Here is a 22,032-nt window from a genome sequence, read left to right as displayed (position 1 = left end):
GTGAGGACGGATCTGCCCCGTGGGATCGCGGATTGGTACCTGGGCGCTTTCCAAGCAGTGCCGCTCCGAGCTCTGGATCACACCACGGAAATGCTGGATTTTCTGCACAAAGCTCTGCCCTCAGGGCTTGTGCAGCACAGGTTTTGGATGTGGTGGATGAAGAGCAGTCTCGTGTCTGCCTTGTCTGCTGGTACTGCTTCTTATTTCAGTGGCTTGCACTTTCTACTTGCTCTTCCACGTTTACCTGAATCCTCTCACCTCAGAGACTGCTGGAGATGACCTCTTCTATTGTCCCACAGTGCAAGGACAGGGGAAAGGGATGGGTGGATCCTTTTTCCATAGAGTATAGGATCCTGGCTGAAGTCAGACCTTTCCTTGACAAGGTATAATGACCTTTAGGGAGGTCTTCTAAATCCTGGTCTAGGAGCTGCCCTGTAAATACACAGCACACAAATGAGAGTGATAGTTCACATATAGGCTACAGAGGTGAAGTTTTGATCCCAGAGCTGAGATGATCATACAAAGCTGCTGACATAAATCACATTTTTTAACCAGTCTTCTCTAGAGACTCTTTTTCCAGCTACAGACCTTGCTATTATAATTTGTGCCTTCATTGTTGCAAGGCCAGACTCCTTCACTGTGCTCAGTGTGGTGTCAAGACTTAAGCAAGCCCATTTTCCCTGACACAAAGCTTCTCAACAATATCTGTTGCTGGGTTGTTTGACCCTGAGCACATTAACTTTGTATGAAGCAGGGGTTTGGAGTTTTTTGGGCCAAACGGCCCCTTTTTTGGAGGTATTAGTTCTTCAGTTTGATGGAGAAGGAGCCTTCCTCCCTTCATCAGACACACCCTGGGATGCTGAGTGTGTTTGGAGCTGCCTGTCCAAGCAGACCCTGGAGCTGTGGAAAAGCCCTGTCTACCTACACAGCCTTTTGGTGTGAGAAATGGATATCAGAGCTGGCTTTTGGAAGGCAATGTGGGCTCTCTCCAGGCTGTTTGTGACTGCACAGCTCTTTTTGGGGTGAAAAATCCATGAATGGGACTGGAGGCGAAATCCTCTGGCTGATCCTGCATTTCCCAGGGGCTGGTGAGAACACATGGAACTGTTAATATTTAAACTGTTGACGCAGAGCCCGATGGAGGCAGCTGCTTCAGCACCACCCTCCTTTGGAGAAATCTATTGTCTGGGGGAAAGCTGCAGCATCCAAACCAAGCTGCCAGCACAGAATGCCGAGGCTTCCCCAAACCAGGCACTGGTGCTGCAGCTGGGTCGAGTTGACTGCTTCTGCTCTCCAGGCTGACAGTGGCTTGCAAGGACTTTGCAGCACAGAGTCTGTCAGATGACACTTCACAAGACAACTGGCTGGATAGTGTTTGCTGTTCTTTTTTTTTTTTTTTTTCCACTTCAAAAATCTGCATTTTGTCAAAAATCTGCATTTTGTCAAAAAACTGTAAAAAAAAAAAAAAAGTCAAGTTGTGGTGATTCAAAGGAAATGCTCTTCAGCTGCGTTGAAATGACAGACTTTATTTCATTTTAGTATCAACTCTGCTCTCAATTTTTTTTCTTTCTGAATTTCCATCCTTCTGCTTTTGCCTGCCTGAAATTAGACAAGGAAAATGTTGTTGATACAGATAAAAAGGCAATTTATTCTTGAAGACAAAATGCTCTGAAGACATACCAAGGAAAAATGAAATCTTTTTGACATCGAAGATTTCACATGCATTAAAGATACCACTTTGAAATTTCCAAATAACTTCCTTTTTTTTTTTAGAATCTCTACTCTCTCCCATATTGAAGAGGCCTTATATTGGCTTTAATGCATGATAGCTGGCAGAGCAATGCACTAAACTCTGCCTTGTTTCTCCCTTCCAAACTTTTGGAGGTTGATCTGCAGTGGCATTTCCTGCAGATGGAGTTAGGAGGGTTTGTACTGACATTCTTCCATGCTATTATACAAAGTGATCTTGAGGATTTCTTCTTTCCAGCCTCAAGAGAATTTCCAGGATAAACCAGTCTGAATATGCTTTAATGTTTTTACAACCTTTGCATGTCACTTTGGATATTGTTATTATTGTGCAACTTAAATGCCCAAACCATTGAGAAGTCAGAGGAACCTGGCTGCTTTAACCACTTAAGGACTTGTGAAAATGTGGAGCTCTACCACTGTTTGGATATTCAATGAGTTTCCTAGCACCATTAATGATCATTAATAATTGTCTTTTTCTGTCTCTGTTGGGGAGCAAATTCTTTAGCTTTCATCTATGATTTTGGGGAGGATGAGACCCTCAAGAGTTTGGACATCCAAGACTGAGGACCAGATGTCCGGCTCCCATGTCAGGTTTCAAATAAATTCACCTTTGAGCAAACATGGAGTCAGTGCTTCCCGCTGATCCCACATTTGCTTAAAGCTGAAGTTTTTCAGGGAAGAAAAAGGCAAGAAGAGAGGGCAGTGATGCTCCCAGGGCTTCTGCACTGCTGTGGCTTCCCCTCTGAGCTCAGCAGGGCTTCGGGGCTTTTAGAGACAAGAACTGTCCTAATGGCTAGTGAGGAGAAAGAAAAGTTGAATTGGCATATTTGAAGAAAAGAAGCAAACGGTTTTGTGTTATATATAGACTTCAGTGAAAGAAAATAAAACGTAAAGACAAAAAAAGGAAACCTTCCTCCCCATTACCTGCCAAATACCATGTAGTTGGTTTGCTGAGCGGGTGGTGACTTCAGCCAGTGCTGGAGAGGGGAGCAAGGACTGGATTTCACCTGTTGGGTGCTGAATGCAGTTCCTAGCATGATTTCCATCCCTGCTTTTCATCCAGCAGCCACACTGATGCCACTGGCTGTAGGTCCCAGCTGAGAAGACCTCTACACACCGGAATGCCCAGCTAGAGCACGTCAGGCCGTGTCAATATTCCTGCTTTCCTGCCTGAGGGTGGGGGAGGCAGCACCTTTCTGCTTCAGGGGTGCAAGGATGGCCCCATCAGTGGCAAGTACACTCCCAGCGTCCCACCAGCATCCCTGAACTCGTTTTCCCTGTATTTTTAATCCTCACCTTTCTGTTCACAGTGCAGAGCCACAGAGGTGCGGAGCAGACCGAGCTGGAGAGCACAGCTTGGGTGGGGAATGGCCTGTGGGCTGGTAACATCACTTTGCACCCCTGGAAAGCTGGGATTCAAGGCCAGCTCCCTCCTTTTACTGCCACCATCACTGACCACAATCCCAGCCCTGGCAGCATCCCCCGTGTCCCCGCAGTCCCTTGATGGGTGACACCTCAACTCAGCAGTGTCCCCCACTCCCCTGGCTGGACAGGCAGCCTCATTTGCACATCCAAAGACCTCTAGATGGCCTTTTAAACTTTTGAAAATCGATTTGGGAGCCTAAGTCTGATCATTAAATACCTCCATACCTTGCTAAAGTGCATCAGTCATTTCTGAAAACGGCCCTGTCTGATTCACTTTTGTTCAGCACGGCAAAGTCTACAAGGGCTTGAGTATTCCATTTGCTTTTGGAAATAGGACAGAAGAGCCCTCAAAAGTGGCAAAATTCTGATCTTTGCACCTCAGCTCTAGGGTAAGTCACTCACCTTGTGGTGGAAAAACAAGACTGGGAATTTATTCTGATTTTCCCCTCTGCTCTAGGCAGTGTCATGGAGCTTGGGCATATTCCAGCTCTTGGTTCAAGCCAGCAGAACGCTTGGACATGCAGAAAACTTTGCTTAGGTCTTAGCAAAGTCCCTTGGACACACACTTCAGATGGATTTAACACAGCTGTGTTTAAAGTTCAGGACAAGTTTGAGTCCTCTCTATGGCAAGGTACAGACTTGGCCTAAAGACAGTGCCTTGAAAATGGAAACACGTAGAACATTCAAACCAGCAGAGAAGGAGTTGGTTGTTTCACCTTCAAAGGCTGTATTTTATCAGTGTTAACTTTTGTTCTGGGTAGGAAAAAAAAAGCGCAAACCCAAAAGCCCAAGAAAGATTCCTAACCAGTTAATAACCAACAGTGTTCAAGTACATTTATGTCCACATACAGCATTTGTTAAAAAAGAAATTTTTTTGTGTGTGTTTTAACACCTTTTCTCAAAAAAAAAAAAAGAAGAAGAAGAAAAAAGAGAGAGAATAAATTAATGTACACATTACATTATTTTGGCACTGGTATGGACCATTTTTAAAAACATTTGCTGTTAGTATTTATAATGTTTGTACAAAATTGTAAACTATTTTCGAGTTTGTTGTTTTTTTCACTTTTGTTCATCGTCACCTTTCAAAAACTGTCACTACAGGAGCAGAAACACCCCAAACAAAACCCCGAAAGAAAATCAAGGCAACTCTCCTTGCCCCTCCCCACCGTTCCCCCTGCCCTCCTACCCACTGTCCCTAAAAGAAGGTGAAGGAGACAGTTTTTGAAAGCACCTGGCAGCAGTTGGTGACCACGTCCTTCCTGGAGCCCTCCTGGCTGCCGTGGGCTCTGGCACCTCTCCCACGGGCACAGCAGAAAGTGCCACCCACCAGTCACACCTTCCCACCTCTAGAGTAGACAAAGATGGCTCTTTAGGTCATTTAATTTTATTTCTTTGTTGGTTTTTTCCCTTTTTTTTTTTTTTTGTTGTTTTCTTACAAAAATTTCTACATCTAAATCACTTTGCTAGAAACATTATTTTTCTTTCCTTTTTTTTTTTCTTTTTACATTACTTAAAGCAGAATCTGCTTTTGTGAAAAAAGACAAGGATCAAGGTCTTATTTCATGCAGAAAATGCAAATTAAAGATCATAAAAATGAGTGGTTTGTTCTGGGTTGGTTTTTTTGTTGGTTTTTTTTTGTTTGTTTGTTTTTTCTTTTTTTTTCTTTTTTATAACGCTGTACAGGATGCAACGCAGCCACTCAGAGTATGTTAAGATGGTTCACAGCAGCCCCTTTGATAGCACACATTGACACTGACATTGATCTTCCTGTCCTCTTGTCACTGTTGTTCAGCTGTTTGGATTTCAGGCCACATCAATTGTCCCCCGTTAGAGAAGACGCTGCGGCTTCTTCGTCTTTGGGAGGGAGATGGATGGGTGCAGCTTGAGAGGATGAGCCACAGATGGAATAGATTTTCCTGGGAAGGATGCCCCAGCTTTGCTTTCGTGTCTTTTTGGTGCAACATCCCTGTAGTGAGCACACCGTGGAAGGGCGTTCGCCCTTCAGGAGCCGGGTTCTCTTTTGGAAGGGGATGTGATTTCACACAAACACACAATATTATGACATGCCAGGCAATAGGGAAAAAAATAAAAATCAAAACAACCCACCCCACAAACCTGTGGCACAGTCCTGCCACCAAGGTCGTGTGGATTTGACAGAGGTTGGGATATTTCTGGGTAACTCCTGAGGCTTTCCTTTATCCTCAGTGTTTCCATTTCCTCCTCTAGCACCTGGCTACTCATCCTCCCAGATATTAGAAACCCTTCTCTGTGACAACTGCTGAATCTTTCTAGGGGTTTGCTCACTCAAAATTTTCCCTTTTGGCCTGCCAAGCACATTGGCCCCAGCCCAGTGAAGCTGTCAGATCCAGGCAGAATTTTAAGATGTGCAGTTGTCAGGTCTGCTCCTGTGCTCAGACCTGAGCAAGACACGGGGCTTTGCCGGGCAGGGACTGTGTGGGTTTAATCTCTGCTTTGCCCACCCCTTTCTTGCTTCAGTGCAATTGAAACGGGAGAGGGAAAGGTTGCCAATTCCCTTGCTGACCTTCCTAGCCTTGGCAGGGGCTGAAACTCAAGGAATTGTGCCCAGTCTGCTTGTGAGAGGCTCTGGGACATGTCTTCCTTCTCTCTGCCTCAAAAGTCAAGGGGCACAAGATCTCTAACAAAAGCCTGAAAGCTGCACTAGCAGAAGACCTATTCCTGCTCAAAACAGCCCCCCTGGGTCCCCAGATGTCCCTGAGGCAGGTAGCACAGTGGTCCCCAGACTTTCAAGTTCTGTGGGACACTGTCTGTGGAGAAAAGAGGTTAAAGCATCACCAGTTATGCCAGCACCAGCTCTCTCAATGAGGTGCAGCTCTTCTTTGGGCTCCCACCTGACATGTCATGATATTGTGTGACAGGAGTTCCCTGTTTGCACTCACCACTGAGACCCTCTGGGAGTGGCCATTGCCTTGGCAGGGCTTGGTGCTGCTCCAGCACAGGCTCCATAGCCCTGGCCACAGCCAGGGGATGGTGGTGAGAGAGAAAAGCCCAGCCAAATGCACCATCCCCTGCAGGTGAACAGAGAGGACTCCCTCAAGGCCAGAGTCAAGACAAACAAGCTCATCCCAGCGTGGAGCAGAGCATCTGTCAGTGCAGAGGCAGTGCCAGCTCCCTTCTCTGCAGGCAAGAGATCAGCCACAGGGAGAAAAGCCTCTGCTAACCTGAGACAAGCTGTTCCTGATGCTGCAAACCCGGCCACTGCCCTTGTCTGAGTCCCCAAGGGGAATCAGCATCACAACAATGGTAATCACAGTTTCCTTCCTTGCTGGCCTGGCTTCTCCCAGCCCGTGGCTCCCCAAACCCTCCCTGCCAGGCACCAGGGCTGTCTGTGCTGCTGGGCACCGTGAGCCACATGATGGCACATCCAGAAAAGCACATGGTGGTTAAGGTATGTCCAAAGGGCTGGGAAAGCCAAGGAAAAGATCTTTGGCCTTCTTGGCTGGACACTGTCCATCAGACAGCCAGCAAGGTTCCCAAAAAATCATGGACCCAGCATCTAATTAAGTAAAACAATTAACTCTGGTGCTTCCCCACATCAGAGCACTGAGAGCTGGGAGGCATTAGGCTGCACAGAAGGCGAACCAACACGGATCTACTGTTTGAAACACATACTGGAAGAGAAATTACCATCCCCTTCAAAAAAATGACGTTACTCACTGCTATAGTGTTTCATCCTTTCTGGGGGAAAATCTGCCAGCATAAATGCCAAGCTCAGCCTGTGAAAATGACAAAATGTGCATCCCTGGATCATAAATGGGTCTATCACGTCTCCTCCCCTCACTTTGTCATACACATACTCAGTATTATTCAGTGGGTGCTTTCTGGCCCTGGCACTGGCAAGTTCTGGCTGTCTTAGATGGGAGCAGGCAGCCCATGGCATGGAGCTGAGGAGGGCAGCTTCGGGATGCTTTGGCTCCATGGTCTCCAGAGGTCTGTGGTGACCCTCCCAGATTCTGGGAGCAAGGGACTGCAGTTTGTGGCAGAGCACAGTGCAGCGCAGGAGCTCGTGCTCACACAACTCCCCACTGCTTTGTCCCAGCAAAGCACCTGCCCTTGGCTCCCCACCAGTCCTGGTGGCCTGGTCATCAGCAGAAAGGGCTGAGGGCAGGCTCTGGGGCTGCCCCACACTGATGCACTCCAGCCTTTCTGCTGAAGAATGCCCTTTCCTAAGAGGATTGCGACTCCCCTTAGGTCTGCCTTCCACATAAAATGTGGGTTTGCTTTGTTTTTTCCCTTTTAGTCTTGCTGCAGTAACACAAACAACAGGACATTTATTGGCCCAGCTGAGAGAAGCCACACTTCTGCCCCATGGAGGCAAGACTGTCCTCTGCTTTTTCAAAGCACTAAACACAAGACAGGCAATTTCTCATCCTGCTTTTCACCCAGGATTGTAGCAGAGAGGGTTACCCGTATGCCTCAGACCCACCAGCACCATCCTCCTTGGCATCCCCCGTCACTCATTTCTGCTAACATGGTAACCAGGTGAGCCTCAGTTCACGTTCAAACACTGCCCTACACTTGAGCCCACTCATTTGTACTTCTGACCTTCTGTACTTCTGCTGAAGGATTTGTCTCTGCAAGGACAATGGCCACTCCAACAGATAAGCTGAACACAAGGTCCCTGTTTGCATTCTCTTCCATATTCATCCTTCACAGACAGTCATGAACCCACAGGTGAGGTTATACTGGATTGCAAAGGGCTTTAAGATAAATCTTTTTGCATGGAGCCCTTGCTTTGTACATCTTCTGAGCACCTGGGCACACCCTAGCACTTGTCACCCCAGACTAAGACACAGGGAGGAAGCCACAGCATTATCAAGAGCTTCTCAAGGACAGTTCAGGCTCCCACTGCCTTTACTCCATCTGCATTACCTCATTTATCCAAGAGATAGCTGATACCATCCTCCCCTCCTCACTACATCTCAAGCTACAGTAAGGCATGATGCAGGCTGGCTCTGGGAAGAGACCCTGTGCACAAGAGATTGGGATTTATTTAACACACAGCCGGCTCCCGCTGGCCTCAGGGGTGGTGGGATCAAACACTGAAAAGTTACTTACATACCATCACTTCCACCTCTACTGCCCACCTCTTCTGTCCTGTGCTCGGAGGTGGATCAGGGAGCCAGCCCCAAGGTCACCATCCCAGCACCTCTGTGCAGGCACAGGCACAGGTCTGCCCTCCAGCCCTGTGGGAAAAGTCTGGGGAAATGGTTATAATAGCCTGAAGGTCAGTGCTTCTTTATTATACTTGTCACCTTTCAGCTGTTCTTTACTTCTGAATGTACAGAACCATTTTTATTTGGTTTACATCAAGACATTAGAAATCAAACAACTTTTTTTTCTTTTCTTTAAAAAAAGAAAAAAAGAGGAAATGAAAAATAAAACCCAACACTATATACATCTTCTCTTGCCCAGCCTCTGCTCCCCTCCCTCCCACCCTTCCACCCTCCCACCCTCCCTCCCTCCCAGCATCTGCGTTAGGTCCTGCTTCCAACACATTGGTTTCACATCTCTCACCCAACCCATGCCCCCAACCCAACTTTCACATCTACTGTAGAGACGTCCCACCCTGCTTGGTAAGCCCAGTCTCCTCTCCAAGAAAGCATTTGGTAACCAGCAGGACGTTTCTTGCCTCGTTGTCTCTGGTTTGACACCAGGGTAGGGCTCAGCCGTGCCCCAGCCTGGCACAGCTGTCACTCCCCTGCACATCTCAGTCCAGCTCCTGCAACTTTGCCTGCATGCAACTGATTGTCCCTGTCCCCAGGGACTGAGCTCTGCTGATGGCCACACATCCTGAGTCTCCCTCTTTTCCCTGTTCCTGACCTTCCTGTCCCCCAGAGCGCACAGGCTCTGCCCACCAGGGACTGCTGCCATGGCTGGGCTTCCTGGAGTGCTGCCTGCAGCTGTACCCAGCCTGTCTGACTCAGGGATGTCCCCAGTGCTCCAGTCCCTGCAAACCTGTTGTATTGCACATACATTTTCAAAAGCTCTCTCCTGTTTGCTCTGCTTCTGAAGTTACAGCTCTCTCCCACCAACCACCTTTTCCTCAACCCATCCTCTCCATCAGGATTCCAGTAACCACCTTCCCTAAAGCCACTGTCCTTTGGTCTGCAGCTCCAGAGGCTTCTCTTCTGTCTGAAAACAACTCAGAGATTTAAACTCCTTCCCCCTCCCCACAATAAAGAAAACAAAACCAGCTCCCTTCCCCACCCCTTATCTCCTCCTGCCAGAGCCTCTGGAGCAGATCTGGTCAAACAGACTGGCCAGATCAGTTCTCTTCCTGGCTCTGTTTCTGGGAAGTGGATGTGCTGTCCATTGGTCAGAGGAAGTGCCAAGCCTTGGCAGGTTCCCTACTTATTTGCAAGACATAAGCTGCTGGCGTGGCGTCAGATGTGCATGCAAGAGAGTTGGATGCCAGTTAAAACCTACAGTCCTGTTTGTTTCATGCACTGTGAATTTATCCTATATACACTAATGGCTGGTTTATGCTCGAAGACATGAATATAAAGGTTTACATTTTCCTTTGACCCTAGTAACCAAAGCTTTTCTTTCACCCATGGAATAGCAAGGGTTTGCTAGCAGGGCTCTCGTTCCCCTCTTCTGCACTTTCTGTCATTGTCTTTTCATTTCTCAATACTCAAGGCAAAGGGGGGATAGGAAGGGGACAGGTAGAAGAATTACAGTCCCAAGGTCCCAGTCACTAAAGGTCCCTGAGTGACAGCACTATACAGTATCAGAAAATGAAGCAATAGAGTTGTGTTGGCCATGTATGTCCTGAGAGAGATTTCATTTCTATTTCTGCTCTTCCTTCTCCTCTTCCACATGCCTTCCTTAGGCAGTTACACATGGAAAAGGTGCAAAACATCCTCCCCCAGCCCGGCTCCCTCAGGCAGCCTGGAACATCCCTCCTGTTCAAATGCTAAAAAGCACAACCCAGCAAGCAGCAATCCTGCCCCAAGCTGCCAACAAACCCAGCCCTGAGCATTGCCTTCTGCACCACTGCAGCAAAAGCCAGGAGCAGCTCCACTTTGGAAGAGCACTCACAAACCCTTTCCTCCCCCTTTCCCCTTTGTGAAGAAGAGGAGGGCAGCAGTGGGCACACGAGATGCAGCATGGAAATCCCCTCCACCTTTCTGGTAACACTCATGCTTGCGATGGCTTGAAACCTCTGAGCCTTGAGTATCACTAAAACGCCTTGGTTTCCCTTCACTATCTCCTTCCTGGATTAGTGGACCTCAAAACAAGACAGGGGTTTGTTGCCTTCCTTAGGGGGTGGATGCAGACAGCTGAGGAGGGGGGACATGGAGGTGTCACCTCTCTTTGGGAGGAGAGCATTTTTAAAGGCCTTCAGCATCCTTCCCTCACATTTCCTGTTGCTCATCCCACTCCCAGGACACTCTGTTGTTCTCCAGCACTCTGCCCCATCATCAGCAAGTGTAAGGCAGCTCCTGAACTGTGACAAGTCCTGACCCCACACTCTTTGGCAAAGATTATTGTGTCGGACCCAAAAGTCCAGGAGTCTGGATGTACTGACTCCGTGAAGTACCACTGACCTGGTAATACCAAGTTAGAAACATTCAAAGAGAGAAACTAGGATGACTTCTGATAAAAAAGAGAACCCAGCCAACAGAGAACCGAGGCCACAGCAAAGGAGTCTGGCTCCCAGTCCCAGCAGGCGAAGAAATCTGCTAAGCAGTGCTTTTTTTCCCTGGAAAGCTTTTGGATTGTCACTGGGCTCAATCTTGGATTGAAGCATCAAATATTAGACACAGCCTCCCCATGCCTGATCTCTGGTTTCTGGAGGCTGTACCTGAAGGGCACTGGTCACTCAGGACCCCACCCTGTGTGGGGCTCAGCACCCGAGAAGCAAAGAGCATCGGTGGGGTTTGCATCATCTGTGTGCTGCTGCCCCTGCCAGCCTTTGGGGCCAGCTCAGAGAGCTCTCAGGTGCCTAGCTCATGCCACACATTTGTCAGGCTTTTTACTACAACTATCAGATTACTGGAGTTCCTGAGTCATCTCCCTCAGCTTCAGAATTTCTTACCACCCAGCCATTTGTTTTCCCTCCAATCTTAATAGGCTTCTTATAACTGCCTCTTTTTCTCCCCACTTTTATCGTTCTGTTCACCCTTTACATTGCAATCACATATAGAAAGGGTAAGCGTTTAGACATTAGATTTAATCATCAATCATCTGGTTAGGCTCCCCTTGAAAAGTGGACCTGCTGATAGGCAGTCTCCGTGTGGGAGCTGCAGCTGTGGCATGCTGATATCCACCAACATTATACTGCTGCTGTCATAAAACACAACTTTATGACTTCCATTAAAGCATTTAAAAGATATTTCTGAATAGAATCACACTAGAAAGTGTAGCTTTCTCCACTGGCCAAGCTTTAACTTCCTTCATGTCAGGTAGACAAAACTACCTGATCCTCCAGCCACTCTCCAGACTCTTATTCCTATACAGACCCATACAGGCCATGAACTGCAGCAGTCTGGGGAAAACCCATCTGCAGCAGCATTGCTTCTGGATGGGGAAACCAGCAGGAGACTGCTCTGCAGGGCAGGGCAGAATCTAAGTCTGATTTAACAATTGTGCTAAAACCTTGGTGAATCCAGGGAGGCCTGGACCAAAAGTGTGCATGCATGAACATGAGAGAGGGAGACAGACACGGGGTGATGGGGAACGGGGATGCTCTACTCTTATGCTTCAGATTCTGCATAAGACACATGACTGATATAAAAATAACAATAATTACTCTGATGAGGCCTGATCTTGCTTCAGCCAAGTCCAGGCAAAACTTTCCCTGACTTCAGTGTTACTAGGTCAGGCCTGTAGTGATTCACATTTTCATAGTACTGTACAGACATAAATTAGTGAATGAAAGATGTGCATCAGGTTCATCTGCCATCTGAAAAACAGGAGTTTCCCTGGTCTCAGAGGATCACTCTGTTCTCCCAAGCAATGGGAATCAAGGAAAAGGGAGGAGAATGCTAGCAGGGAAATAAAAGGATGGTTGGATAAAGGGCAATGTGGGTGTCTGTGGGTCTGACAGGAAAAAAACTCCATCAGGTAAGGACAAGGTTCTCATCATTACTCCAGGAATGGCAGAATGACCCTGGGGTTAAAGTTTTGCACTTGTGAATTTAACATTTTCATGGCTTTTATTAATATTATCAGGGAGATTATCAATCATCTGTGATTGCCAAAGAGGCCAATAATTCAGTGATTTTCCTGAACATCACTGGCTCCTTTGGAAAAGGCTGACCTTGCTGTCCAAGGCCAAGTTCCCCTTCTGTACCTTCCTAAGGAATGCCTGTGGATGGAAGCTGCTGGAGACTCAGGGGCTTCCACAAGCACCAAGCTCAGCATTTAGATTGCAACCTTCACCCTGCCCAGCCTTTGGAGACCATCATCTTCCAGAGGGATGATGCTCCATGGAACTCTACCTCATCCTCAGCTTCATCATCTGCAAGGAAGGGCACAGGGTGCTTTCCTCTACCCTCTGTTTGTCTTAATAGACATAAAGCAAGGCCTGGTAGAAGCAGTACAGATCAGAGCCTGCCAGCCCACCATTAGGAAAGGGGATCATTATCATTTCCCTATTTTTTTCATCCTGAAACAAAGTTAAATGACATCCAGCCTTTCCTGCACCTTGATGTAGGCTGTGGTCACTCAGAGGGCTGGAGTGTGGATCCATTGTCTGGCACAAGGAACAAGGAGAGGGGGGAAGGATTAAGTTTCTAGAGTCCTGCAACTGCTTTTATCTCCAGACTCCGTAAGGAAGATGCAGGGTGGGAATAACTAGGAACAACCCCTCCTTTAAGGACTGAATCAACTTAGTCTCCTCGAGATCAGATGCCAATAGTGAACAGCAGCACTGTCCTATTGCTGATCCCCAAATCCCTCTCTTCCCTCAGCAAGTGCCAATTTGCACACTCTGCCTCCCCAGCTCTGCCTCTGGAGCTGGGACCCCGACCTCCAACCTGGTGAAGCTGCAATGAGCAAACAAACCCCTGCTATTCCCCCCCCCCCCCAAACACACTGCCAGTTAAATGTCATCTGTGTTCTCTTTCTACAAAAGATATTACAAAACCCCCCTCCCCGGCCCCCCTCCCCAGAAAACATGCTTGCACACACACATCCATGGACACACGTGCCCACACACACACACAGATGCTCCACACACGCACATTCACACAGGAAAAACAGCTTGCAAACTCCTGAAGGTGGAAAAAGGCATCTTGCAAATGTGCCTTGGTTTTGATAAGTTCCCTCCTCCCCCCCTCCCATAACCCCACGTTGCCCCTTCCCTCCCAAATAATTGCCTCGTCCTCCCCCCCCTTCCCAGCTCTTCCAAAATAAATATTCTTTTTATTTGTTGGTTTAAAAGATTCTTTTAGGCTTGTAAGCAAGAGAGAGGGAGAGAGAGAAAAAGAAAAGAAAAATCTCATAGTGTGAGAATGAAACCCCATCATCTCATGAATCCATGAAAGAATAAACATGAAGGGGTTAAGAGCAGTGACAGAAGAAAGATTAAAAATATATATAATAAGACTGAAAAGTGAAAGATGAAATTCAGTAGTGAAATGGAAGTGAGGATAGAGCATTAGTGAGCACAGCCAAAGTAACCTATCGCCCCCACCAGTTGTTGACTCAATTTCTCTAAATCTCCCCCCTCTTTTTTTTTTTTTTAAACTTTTCTCAGTTTTGGGGTTTTTTTGTGTGTTTTTTCTTTTTTTTCCCGTCTTTTTTTCTGTTTTTTCTTTCTTTTTTTTTTTTGGTTTTTGTTGTTTTTTGTCAGTTTTTTTGGTTTTTTGTTTTTTTACAATGGTTTAAGTCCTTCAGCAGGAAACCAAAATCAGGACGAACACATCCCTCCCTGAAACCAAACCCCCTCCCGTACCTTTCTCTCCCTTTACCCCACCCCACACTCCGTGGTTCTACATGTGCTGAAAAGAGAAGAGTAAGCTTAGAATAAATCTAATGAACCATAGGAATAAATGACAATGATAGTAAAGAGTAAAACCCAAACCCAAAAGACCACAACACTCCTGTGTTGTCATTGTCTGAGTGTCTGTCCCTATTATCTCTCTCAGAGGCCGCAGGCATCAATTTACATAGTACAACCAGTAAACAAGGTTGAAGAATCCAAAAGTGATTGGAAAAATGATCCGTGACCACTTGTCAATGGTGCTGACGTCTGTCAGGTCTGGGATTTTGAGCTTCAGCTTGGACGACCGCCGGCGCAGGCGGCAGTTGGCGCGGTTGCGGGCGGCAGCGTGGTGGGTCAGCGGGACGTGGCGGTCCAGGGTGGGGTGGTGGCCAAAGCCATCCCGAGAGGCCAGCGGCTTGCGGAACTGGATTCCTGAGCCTTCGAAGGACATGACAGAGTTTCGAGAGTCGCCCACGCTGCTCATCATGTCCGTGGCCAGCAGCTCGTTGTTCATCTCCAGAGTGCTGAGGAGGATGTTACCGTAAGGGTCAACCTGGAACGGGGAACACAGACACAGAGGTAGTGGGGTGTTCTGGGCAGGATGCACACACCATCGGGGGTGGTTCTGAAGGGACTTCTGAGTAACAGTGCTGTTGGGAATTATATAACTTCTGGAATGTTTAAAGTGACTTTAGTCATGGGTTGGTTCGCCTTTGCCAAGGAGGAGGGGAATGGAGGTTTCCCTTTAAAAGATTCTGTCCACTGAGGGTTTGAGTTTCACTGGGTGAGGCCTCAATCAACAAAAAGAAGATTCCTAAACTCTGAGAGCTGAGCATCTACAGATTGGGAGTGGCCAGAAGATACAGAGGAGATAAACAGATGTTGACAGATATTAACCCCCCAGCAGGGTTGGAGATACCCAGTCTGGGAAAAGATTGATAAGAGAGCCAAAGAACAAGGACCAAAAATAGCATTGAAGGTGAAGGGATCAATAACAAATAGGAGATCAAATATTAAGAATTGTGTAATGCAGAACCAATGAATGAAAATTTGGTTTTTTTAATATATAAATATGTGAATATTCCATATTCCAGTAAAGAATCACATGTGGTTGAAATGATTTCCACTGCACATCCTGGCCAGAATAAAGTAATGCCTGACTTGTTAATACCTAAAAGATGGTGTTGGAGAGTTTCTTTTCTTCCCCAGAGTTTGGTGACAATACCCATGATGGGGTCATTTGTGAGCTCTGAACATGCTGCATTTGAGGGTTGCCCACTGCTGCTGGGGTAGAAGGAGCAGCCACCTGTGCTTGCAGCAAAATTTGAGTGGGGGAAGTGTGATTCTGCCAACACAGGAGGACCAAAGGCCACTGAGGGACTTTTGGGTACACCTACCCCACACAAGAGATTTCTGATGAGACTGGTTAGAGGATGATGACAAAATGAACAAGGAGGAAAAATTCCCAGTAATCACCACACAAGGGAAACTGGGGTTCACCTCTCGTGATGAGCACAAAGGCTGCTCCTCAGCTCACCCAGTGGAGAGCCTGAATCCTCCTGCCACAACGAAAGGAGAGGACAAACCTGCTCTCTCACCCTCTTCTCCTCGTAGCGGTGGCGCTCGTTGTTGGCCTTGCTGATGCGCTCGCTCTGCTTCTTCTGCTGCCGGGGCCCTCGCCCGAAGAATATGTAGTTGACAAAAGCATATTCCAGGAGTGCCAGGAACACGAAGACGAAGCAGCCCATGAGATAAACATCAATAGCCTTGACGTAGGGGATCTTGGGGAGAGTCTCCCGCAGGTGGGTGTTGATGGTTGTCATGGTAAGCACCGTGGTGACCCCTGTCAGGAGAGGGCAGGTGCTCTGTTACCAATGTGGGATGGTTTTCTGAGATGCCATTCTCGGCTCCCACATCCCTCCTTCCAGCTGGACAGCCTCAGGAGGGATGGGAGCAGTGCAACTGGGAAGGAAACTGTCATTTTTCTAAGCCTGCATGCCCAGTACATATTGGTGAAGAAAATGAACCAGCAGCAAACAGTGGGAGAAAATGTCTAAGTATCATCAGCATGATGGGGATCAGCATCCTCTGGACTTTGTTTCTTTAAGTCCCGCTGATCTTCCCTCTTTCTCTCATTGTGGTAGGAAATATTCAGTTTTGCTCTGTCTTTTTTACCCTCTTCACCTCCCTTTTTTCTCCTTCATGAACTCATCAGGCTTCACTGTGTGCTACTGAATGCCTCAGCATCTTGGCATGAGTGTATAACCTGCCATGTCTTCCCAATGCCATGAAGTGGAGAAAGAGCGAAGAGATTTCCTCTTCATGGCACTCTCTTTTTTTTGCCTGCCTCGTAGGCTTCTGTCCTTGACCCTATCAGTTCCCACCTTCCTCTCACCAGCTTTACCATTCATTACATCAATTATCACTTGTACACATTCCTCCCATGGTTCTCACACTCTCCTTTTTAGGCCTCCTCACATTTCTTGCATCTTAAATAAGCATTTTGTGAACACTTTTGTCCCCATCTACTCAGTTCCAGAAGCCTGATTCACTATGATTACTCTCACAGCTTCAGATCTCTTCTTCAGCTTCTTCTCAGACTCTTCCCTTCTCTGGACTGTCAGAGTGGCCTCAGACCTGCCTCTTTGACAGTCTTCTGCCAGCTCCAAAAAGATGGCAATGAACCTTCATACTTCTTTTGGGGGTGGTAACTCTTCCTCTTCAACCTACTCTTCCTTTGCTTCTCTAGCTGTTCTTACTGCCTTGCTGATCTTCTTTTCTTCTTTTTCCTCCTTATCTCTCTGGTGGCAGCTCTAATAATCTCCATGACCTTAATTTTCTCCTGTGGTTTCAGCCCCACCTCTACAGCGATGGCTCTCAAAGCTCTCTGTGCACCCTGAACCTTTGCTTGTCCTGCTTCCCCTTCACCCTCGCTGTGTCTTTAGTGTCATTCCTGATAAAAGACTGAAAGAACTATTAGCCTTCAGTTGGGTAAACAGAAGGGAGATATGTTTAGGTACACACAATATGGTCTATATTTAGGCAGTAGTCTAAATATACAGAAATCTGAGGCAAAGAAAGGGAGAATAGAATGTTCTCCATGTCTCCATTAAGAACTGGACAAATTGCAATAGAGTCTTTGGGCAGAGGCAAAGAGGACCTTTTTGACTGTATGAGCAGGTAAATCTGGATATAAAGTGACCAGAGGAGGCTGTGGAGTTTATTTTTTTGGAGCTTTTTAAGGATAAGTTAGAGAACTGTCAGGAATAGTTTAGGGAGAGCTGTTGCAGTTCTGATCTAGAGTGTTTTTCTTCTCTTTTCTCCTTTGAGTCCAGATGTCAGCAGAAATTCAACAGCTGTGCATCTCACCTCCACCCTTTTGCTTGGGCTTTCACAATGTTTCTTATTCTCCTCTCTCTGATTATGGCTCCTGTCAATGCAACTTAACCTTTTAATTTACCAAGTTCTTCTCCTTCCCTCCCTGTCTCTCTGCTCCAGCCTCCTCAAGCAAGCACAGCCAAATTACCTCTTTTATATCTTTGTTCAACCCACCCCTCCTCTGAGTCTTCTCAAGTTCTTTCTCCTAGAGCTACTTGGAGCCCCCAACCTTTGCTGTCAGATCCAGCTGCACTGCCTCTCTGAGCCTTGTCTCACTCACAGATCCAACCCTGCTCTCTCCTTACCTCTCCTATTGCCTCTGAAATTTCCCTCATGTTGCACAGCCCCATTCTCATACGCCAGCCATCCCCCCTTTCTCGTGTTCCTCCTTCAAAACCCTCATCTGCCATCCACCCCCACTTCCCTTCTGTTGCTTAAAAGACCTCATTTTTTCCCCCTCTTATAGGAAAACATTCCTATTTAAGGGAGCATGAGCCAAAGAAGAACTTGGGCTTTAACTACTGTCCCACATTTGCCTTGGCCATGAAGCTGCAGAGAGTGTCTGTATGGGACCTGAACTATCAGGAAAATGTGCAATGCCCCTTCCTTTATTTCTTTCAGCTTTTAACCATTCCCATACAACTCTTTGGCCACTCAGCCTCGGAATTTATCACCCAGCTGACCCCTCCTGGCACACCTGTTGACCAAGAGGTGCCCAGATATCTCTTCTTAAGAAAACCAGTGCAAACCAGAATGGAGGAACTCATGGCATGTCAGGGTCTCACGTACCTGAGAATATTTACATTTTTGTTTAGAGAGTTTAAACTCACACCCAGAAAATTTTTGGTAGGACTTTTACTGATTCAAATAAAACAGACTCCAGTCTGGGAAGTACTAATAACCAACCAACCAACCAAAAAAATGTAACTGTTCTGACTGAGAATTTAAAGTTTGTTCTCAGAAACAAAGTAATGTCCATTTGGGATGACAATTTTGACAGACTTGCTTAATTACTACCTCATAAAGAAAAGGGATTTTCCTCGTTACAGCTGATCTCCCTCAAGAAAACACCTCCAAAATACAATGAAGAAGTTCCATACCCAGTGCCACTCGTGCAGCAGAAGCATCGTAATTGATCCAGAAGGAGACCCAGGACAGGATGGTGATGAGGATGGATGGCATGTAGGTCTGCAGGATGAAGTAACCAATGTTCCTCTTAATCCGGAAACTCAGGGATAGGCGCAGATACGAACCTGCCAGTGAGACATTAAAAGAGGATGGGGTTTGAGAGGAGGGCAAGGCTGCATTTGTGCTAGGAGCTTAGGTCAGGAACTGAAATTTTACTTGGAAAATGTTCTCGAGAGGCAGGAATAATGAGAACTCCCCTGTTTTCTGCAGCTGGTTTTGCAGACTCATCGGATTTTGAAAGGGGTCTCTTCAGAATCTGCTCAGTTGTCCCAGAGTATTAAGAAGAATGGAAACTCTACATAAGTCACATTATTATATCAGCCATCGTGGGAGAATGGCTGTTCAGTGCTGGAATTGCTATTACGGTGCCAGCCAATATGATGGAGGCTTACACAGGAGACTTTAACCCTATATCTGGGTGCCATGAGATGATTTTCCAATGTTTCCTGTGCCAGCTCTGCCTCCAAACAGCAATGAAGATCTGAATCATATTTTTCCCATGCTGTTCTAAAAATGGGTTATGGTCAGACTGGGCAAATTCATATGCAAATAGAGTACTGTTAGTTAATCTGAAGGTCTCTTTTTTATTATTTTCAAGTTATTGCAACTTCCTCCTAATCTTTTAGCAAACCTAATGAGGATAGTGAGGACAATAAGTACTTTTACAGTCCTTCCACTGGAGCAGGCTAATTTTGACAGGGACAAAGCAGTGCCTCTTTCATTGCTGTGGGACAAAGTCCAAGTCATTCCTCCTTCCCACCTCTGTCCCTGAGGCAGCACAGGAGCCTGAAACATGGGTGTAATCCTGGCTGGCAGGTAAGTAACAAGAAAAGAACAGTTTTTAGCCATCAAGGATGTAGACTGGGATAAAGGAGGGATTGTTCCCTCACCACTGTGGGCCACTTTTATGGCTTGAACACAGTATTTCACCAGTCTATTTTTGACAGGTGTGTGCTGTGCTGTTTTGGCAGTGACCTCCACCTCAGATCAAAGTGAAGACAGCAACCAAAATCCAACCCCCTCCAACTTTCCAGCTGGCAGCATCTGAGTGGTCCCAGGTATTCTCTGCAAATCTTCTTATTACCATGTGCAGGTGGGTTGGCATCATTTCATAGCCCACTTGCTTCTCAGTGGATATATTTTCTCCTTACTATTGCACCTACATTAGCTTTGAGACCCAGATGTGAACCACATAAAAATTAGATGAAGGCTGAGAACCTTCTAAAGAGGTTCTGAGCTCAGTCATTATTTTGACTAAGAAACAGAAATAATTGCAGCAAAGAAAATGATCCTGAAAGTCTCTGAAGAGAAGCAGACAAAAAAAAATAAAAAATAAAAAAAGCAAAGCTGGTGGGTGCAGAAGACACCTTTCACCTTTTTCTTAGAGGAACCCCAAGCTGAAGCCTAGATCCTAAGTTAGTGCCCCAGCATGTGAATCAGAGGGACAGCCAATGGATCAGCAGCAGCTTTGCCCATTGCACGCAGCCCTTCACCAGACTCACCAGTGGTGAAGACCACCTCCCTGCTGACCAGCCTCTGCTCGATGATGGTGAACTGGGGCAGCTCCAGCACCTCCATCCCCGTGACAGCCGAGTCGTTCCCTTGCCAGAAGAAGACAATGTCATCCACCGTGTAACCATCTGCAGGGAGGAAGGAGCACACAGGGAGAGCTGAGCTGACAAACTGGACCAGGTGACACCTCCATTTGCACTAAGGTGATCTGGAAAAGGACCCAAAGGAAAGCCCACACCGAGCCAAGCCTCTCTCTGCTGAGGTACTTTCCTTCTTCAGCTGAGCTTGGCAGTACAGTCCCCAGGAGAAGAGGAAAAATTGGCCAGAACTCCCACTTCTGGCTAGAATTCAGGAGAAAAAGGCGAGGTGTGGCCCATCTAGCCTTGACTTGCACTACGTAATCTCCATGGCTGACATGACAGGGACTTGTGCACCAGAAGCCTCTGTCAAATGCACCAAACACAGCATTTTGCTTTTCAAAAACTGCCTCCTTTTACCAGGAGGGGGAGACCACACAGTGCAGACTGGTGGGACTGGGTAAACAGGGCAGCTGAGTATTAAAAATTCCCAGAGAGGAAAAGATCTCCAGGAGCAGTTGAAAAGAACTTTGACAACCAGAGCACCTCCCTTTTCTAAGTACTCTCAGTCAAAATTCAGATCCAAGAAGTGAACAGAGTCTCTGAGGCTGGGGGCTGCTTTTACCAAGCACTGGCTGAGAAGAGCAGTAATGAGAGAAGAGGGGAAAAGGAAGCAGACTCATAACAAATATTCATCCCTCACATTTCAGGGTAATGGGCTTGTTAACTCAGCCAAGGGTGAAGCTTCTTGCTTTAACCCCAGACAGACAGAGCTGCACGGGCTGCAAATGAGACCCCCAAGTGCTCTGGACTCGTGGGGAATGAGGCCCAGGGGATGAAACCACGAAATCCCTCACCCACCACTGCGACGTTCACAGCCCTGCCCTGCCCTTCCCTTGTGGCAAGGATTCATCACACCTTGAAAATTAACAGTGCTTGCGTGTTTTGAAGCCCTTTGGCTGTTGCTGCACAAGGGTGGCCTCAGAGTCTAAGTAAAGCTTCACAGGAGCAGTAAGATATGGCCAGGCTTTGGTACAGCTCGGGGCAAGGCTGCCTTGAGAGCGTGAGCCTCACCTGTGCCCACAGACAGCTCGTGCTCAGCACCTGCACTGCAGCACAGCAGCCTGGCTTAGGCACCCACCCTCGCAGCACAGGCAGCTGGTTTTCCATGCAAGGCTCACAGCCACTCAGGAGAGTGCCACCAAACCCAGCACCAGGGCATCAGTGGGATCAGGGCAATGAAGAGCTGTTGAATGCACGACGGAGGAGAAATTCTTCTCCTCCTGCTTTGGTGGCTAAGGGTTACCCCAGAGCAGAGATGAACCTTTGAGGCCAGCGTCATCCTGAAGCTGCTGAGTGGACAAAGGGCTCAGCAGTCTGGTCTGATCTCACAGCTGACCCTGCTTTGAGCTGCAGGCTGGACTAGAGACACCCCGAGGTCTCTTCCCAAACTGAATTATTTGATGACTGTGCAGTCTCTGAGCCCACATCCTGCACTCTCAGTCATTACTGTGCTTGTTTATGGGTGCTAACATATAAACCCATTCTTCCAAATGCCATGCCACATCTGCTTCTGATGGAAATCAGCTAAGCCAGGGCTCCACCTCCTCCCCCAGCTGGCATATTCCTGCTCCCAGAGTGGTAAAGCCCTCACACCTTCGAGCCCAGAGGGCTTCAGGACCCTTGGGTCATCCTCCTCACGCCCCAGCTTCGTGCACAGGACCTGGT

General features: G+C 47.2%; 1 protein-coding gene across 2 annotated transcripts in view; it reads right to left on the bottom strand.

Annotated features, from left to right (window-relative positions):
* Positions 1-13,983: 13,983 nt before the first annotated feature.
* The window catches only part of LOC104691627 (gamma-aminobutyric acid receptor subunit beta-4), a 70,812-nt gene continuing 62,763 nt past the window's right edge, over positions 13,984-22,032 (bottom strand). The window contains exons 6-9 of one of the 2 annotated variants that reach the window (XM_010403211.3): positions 20,218-20,355; positions 18,628-18,780; positions 15,736-15,992; positions 13,984-14,702 (exon numbers count right to left, since the gene is read on the bottom strand). In XM_010403211.3, the coding sequence (XP_010401513.1) occupies positions 14,325-14,702; positions 15,736-15,992; positions 18,628-18,780; positions 20,218-20,355 (926 nt within the window). In that variant the 3' untranslated portion in view covers positions 13,984-14,324. The remainder of the gene's footprint in view (positions 14,703-15,735; positions 15,993-18,627; positions 18,781-20,217; positions 20,356-22,032) is intronic. The other variant, XM_010403212.2, reaches the window with a different exon arrangement.

The sequence above is a fragment of the Corvus cornix genome, chromosome 4A (genome assembly GCF_000738735.6).
Source record: "Corvus cornix cornix isolate S_Up_H32 chromosome 4A, ASM73873v5, whole genome shotgun sequence".
Lineage (NCBI taxonomy): Eukaryota > Metazoa > Chordata > Aves > Passeriformes > Corvidae > Corvus > Corvus cornix.
This window is presented reverse-complemented; position numbering and strand designations above follow the sequence as displayed.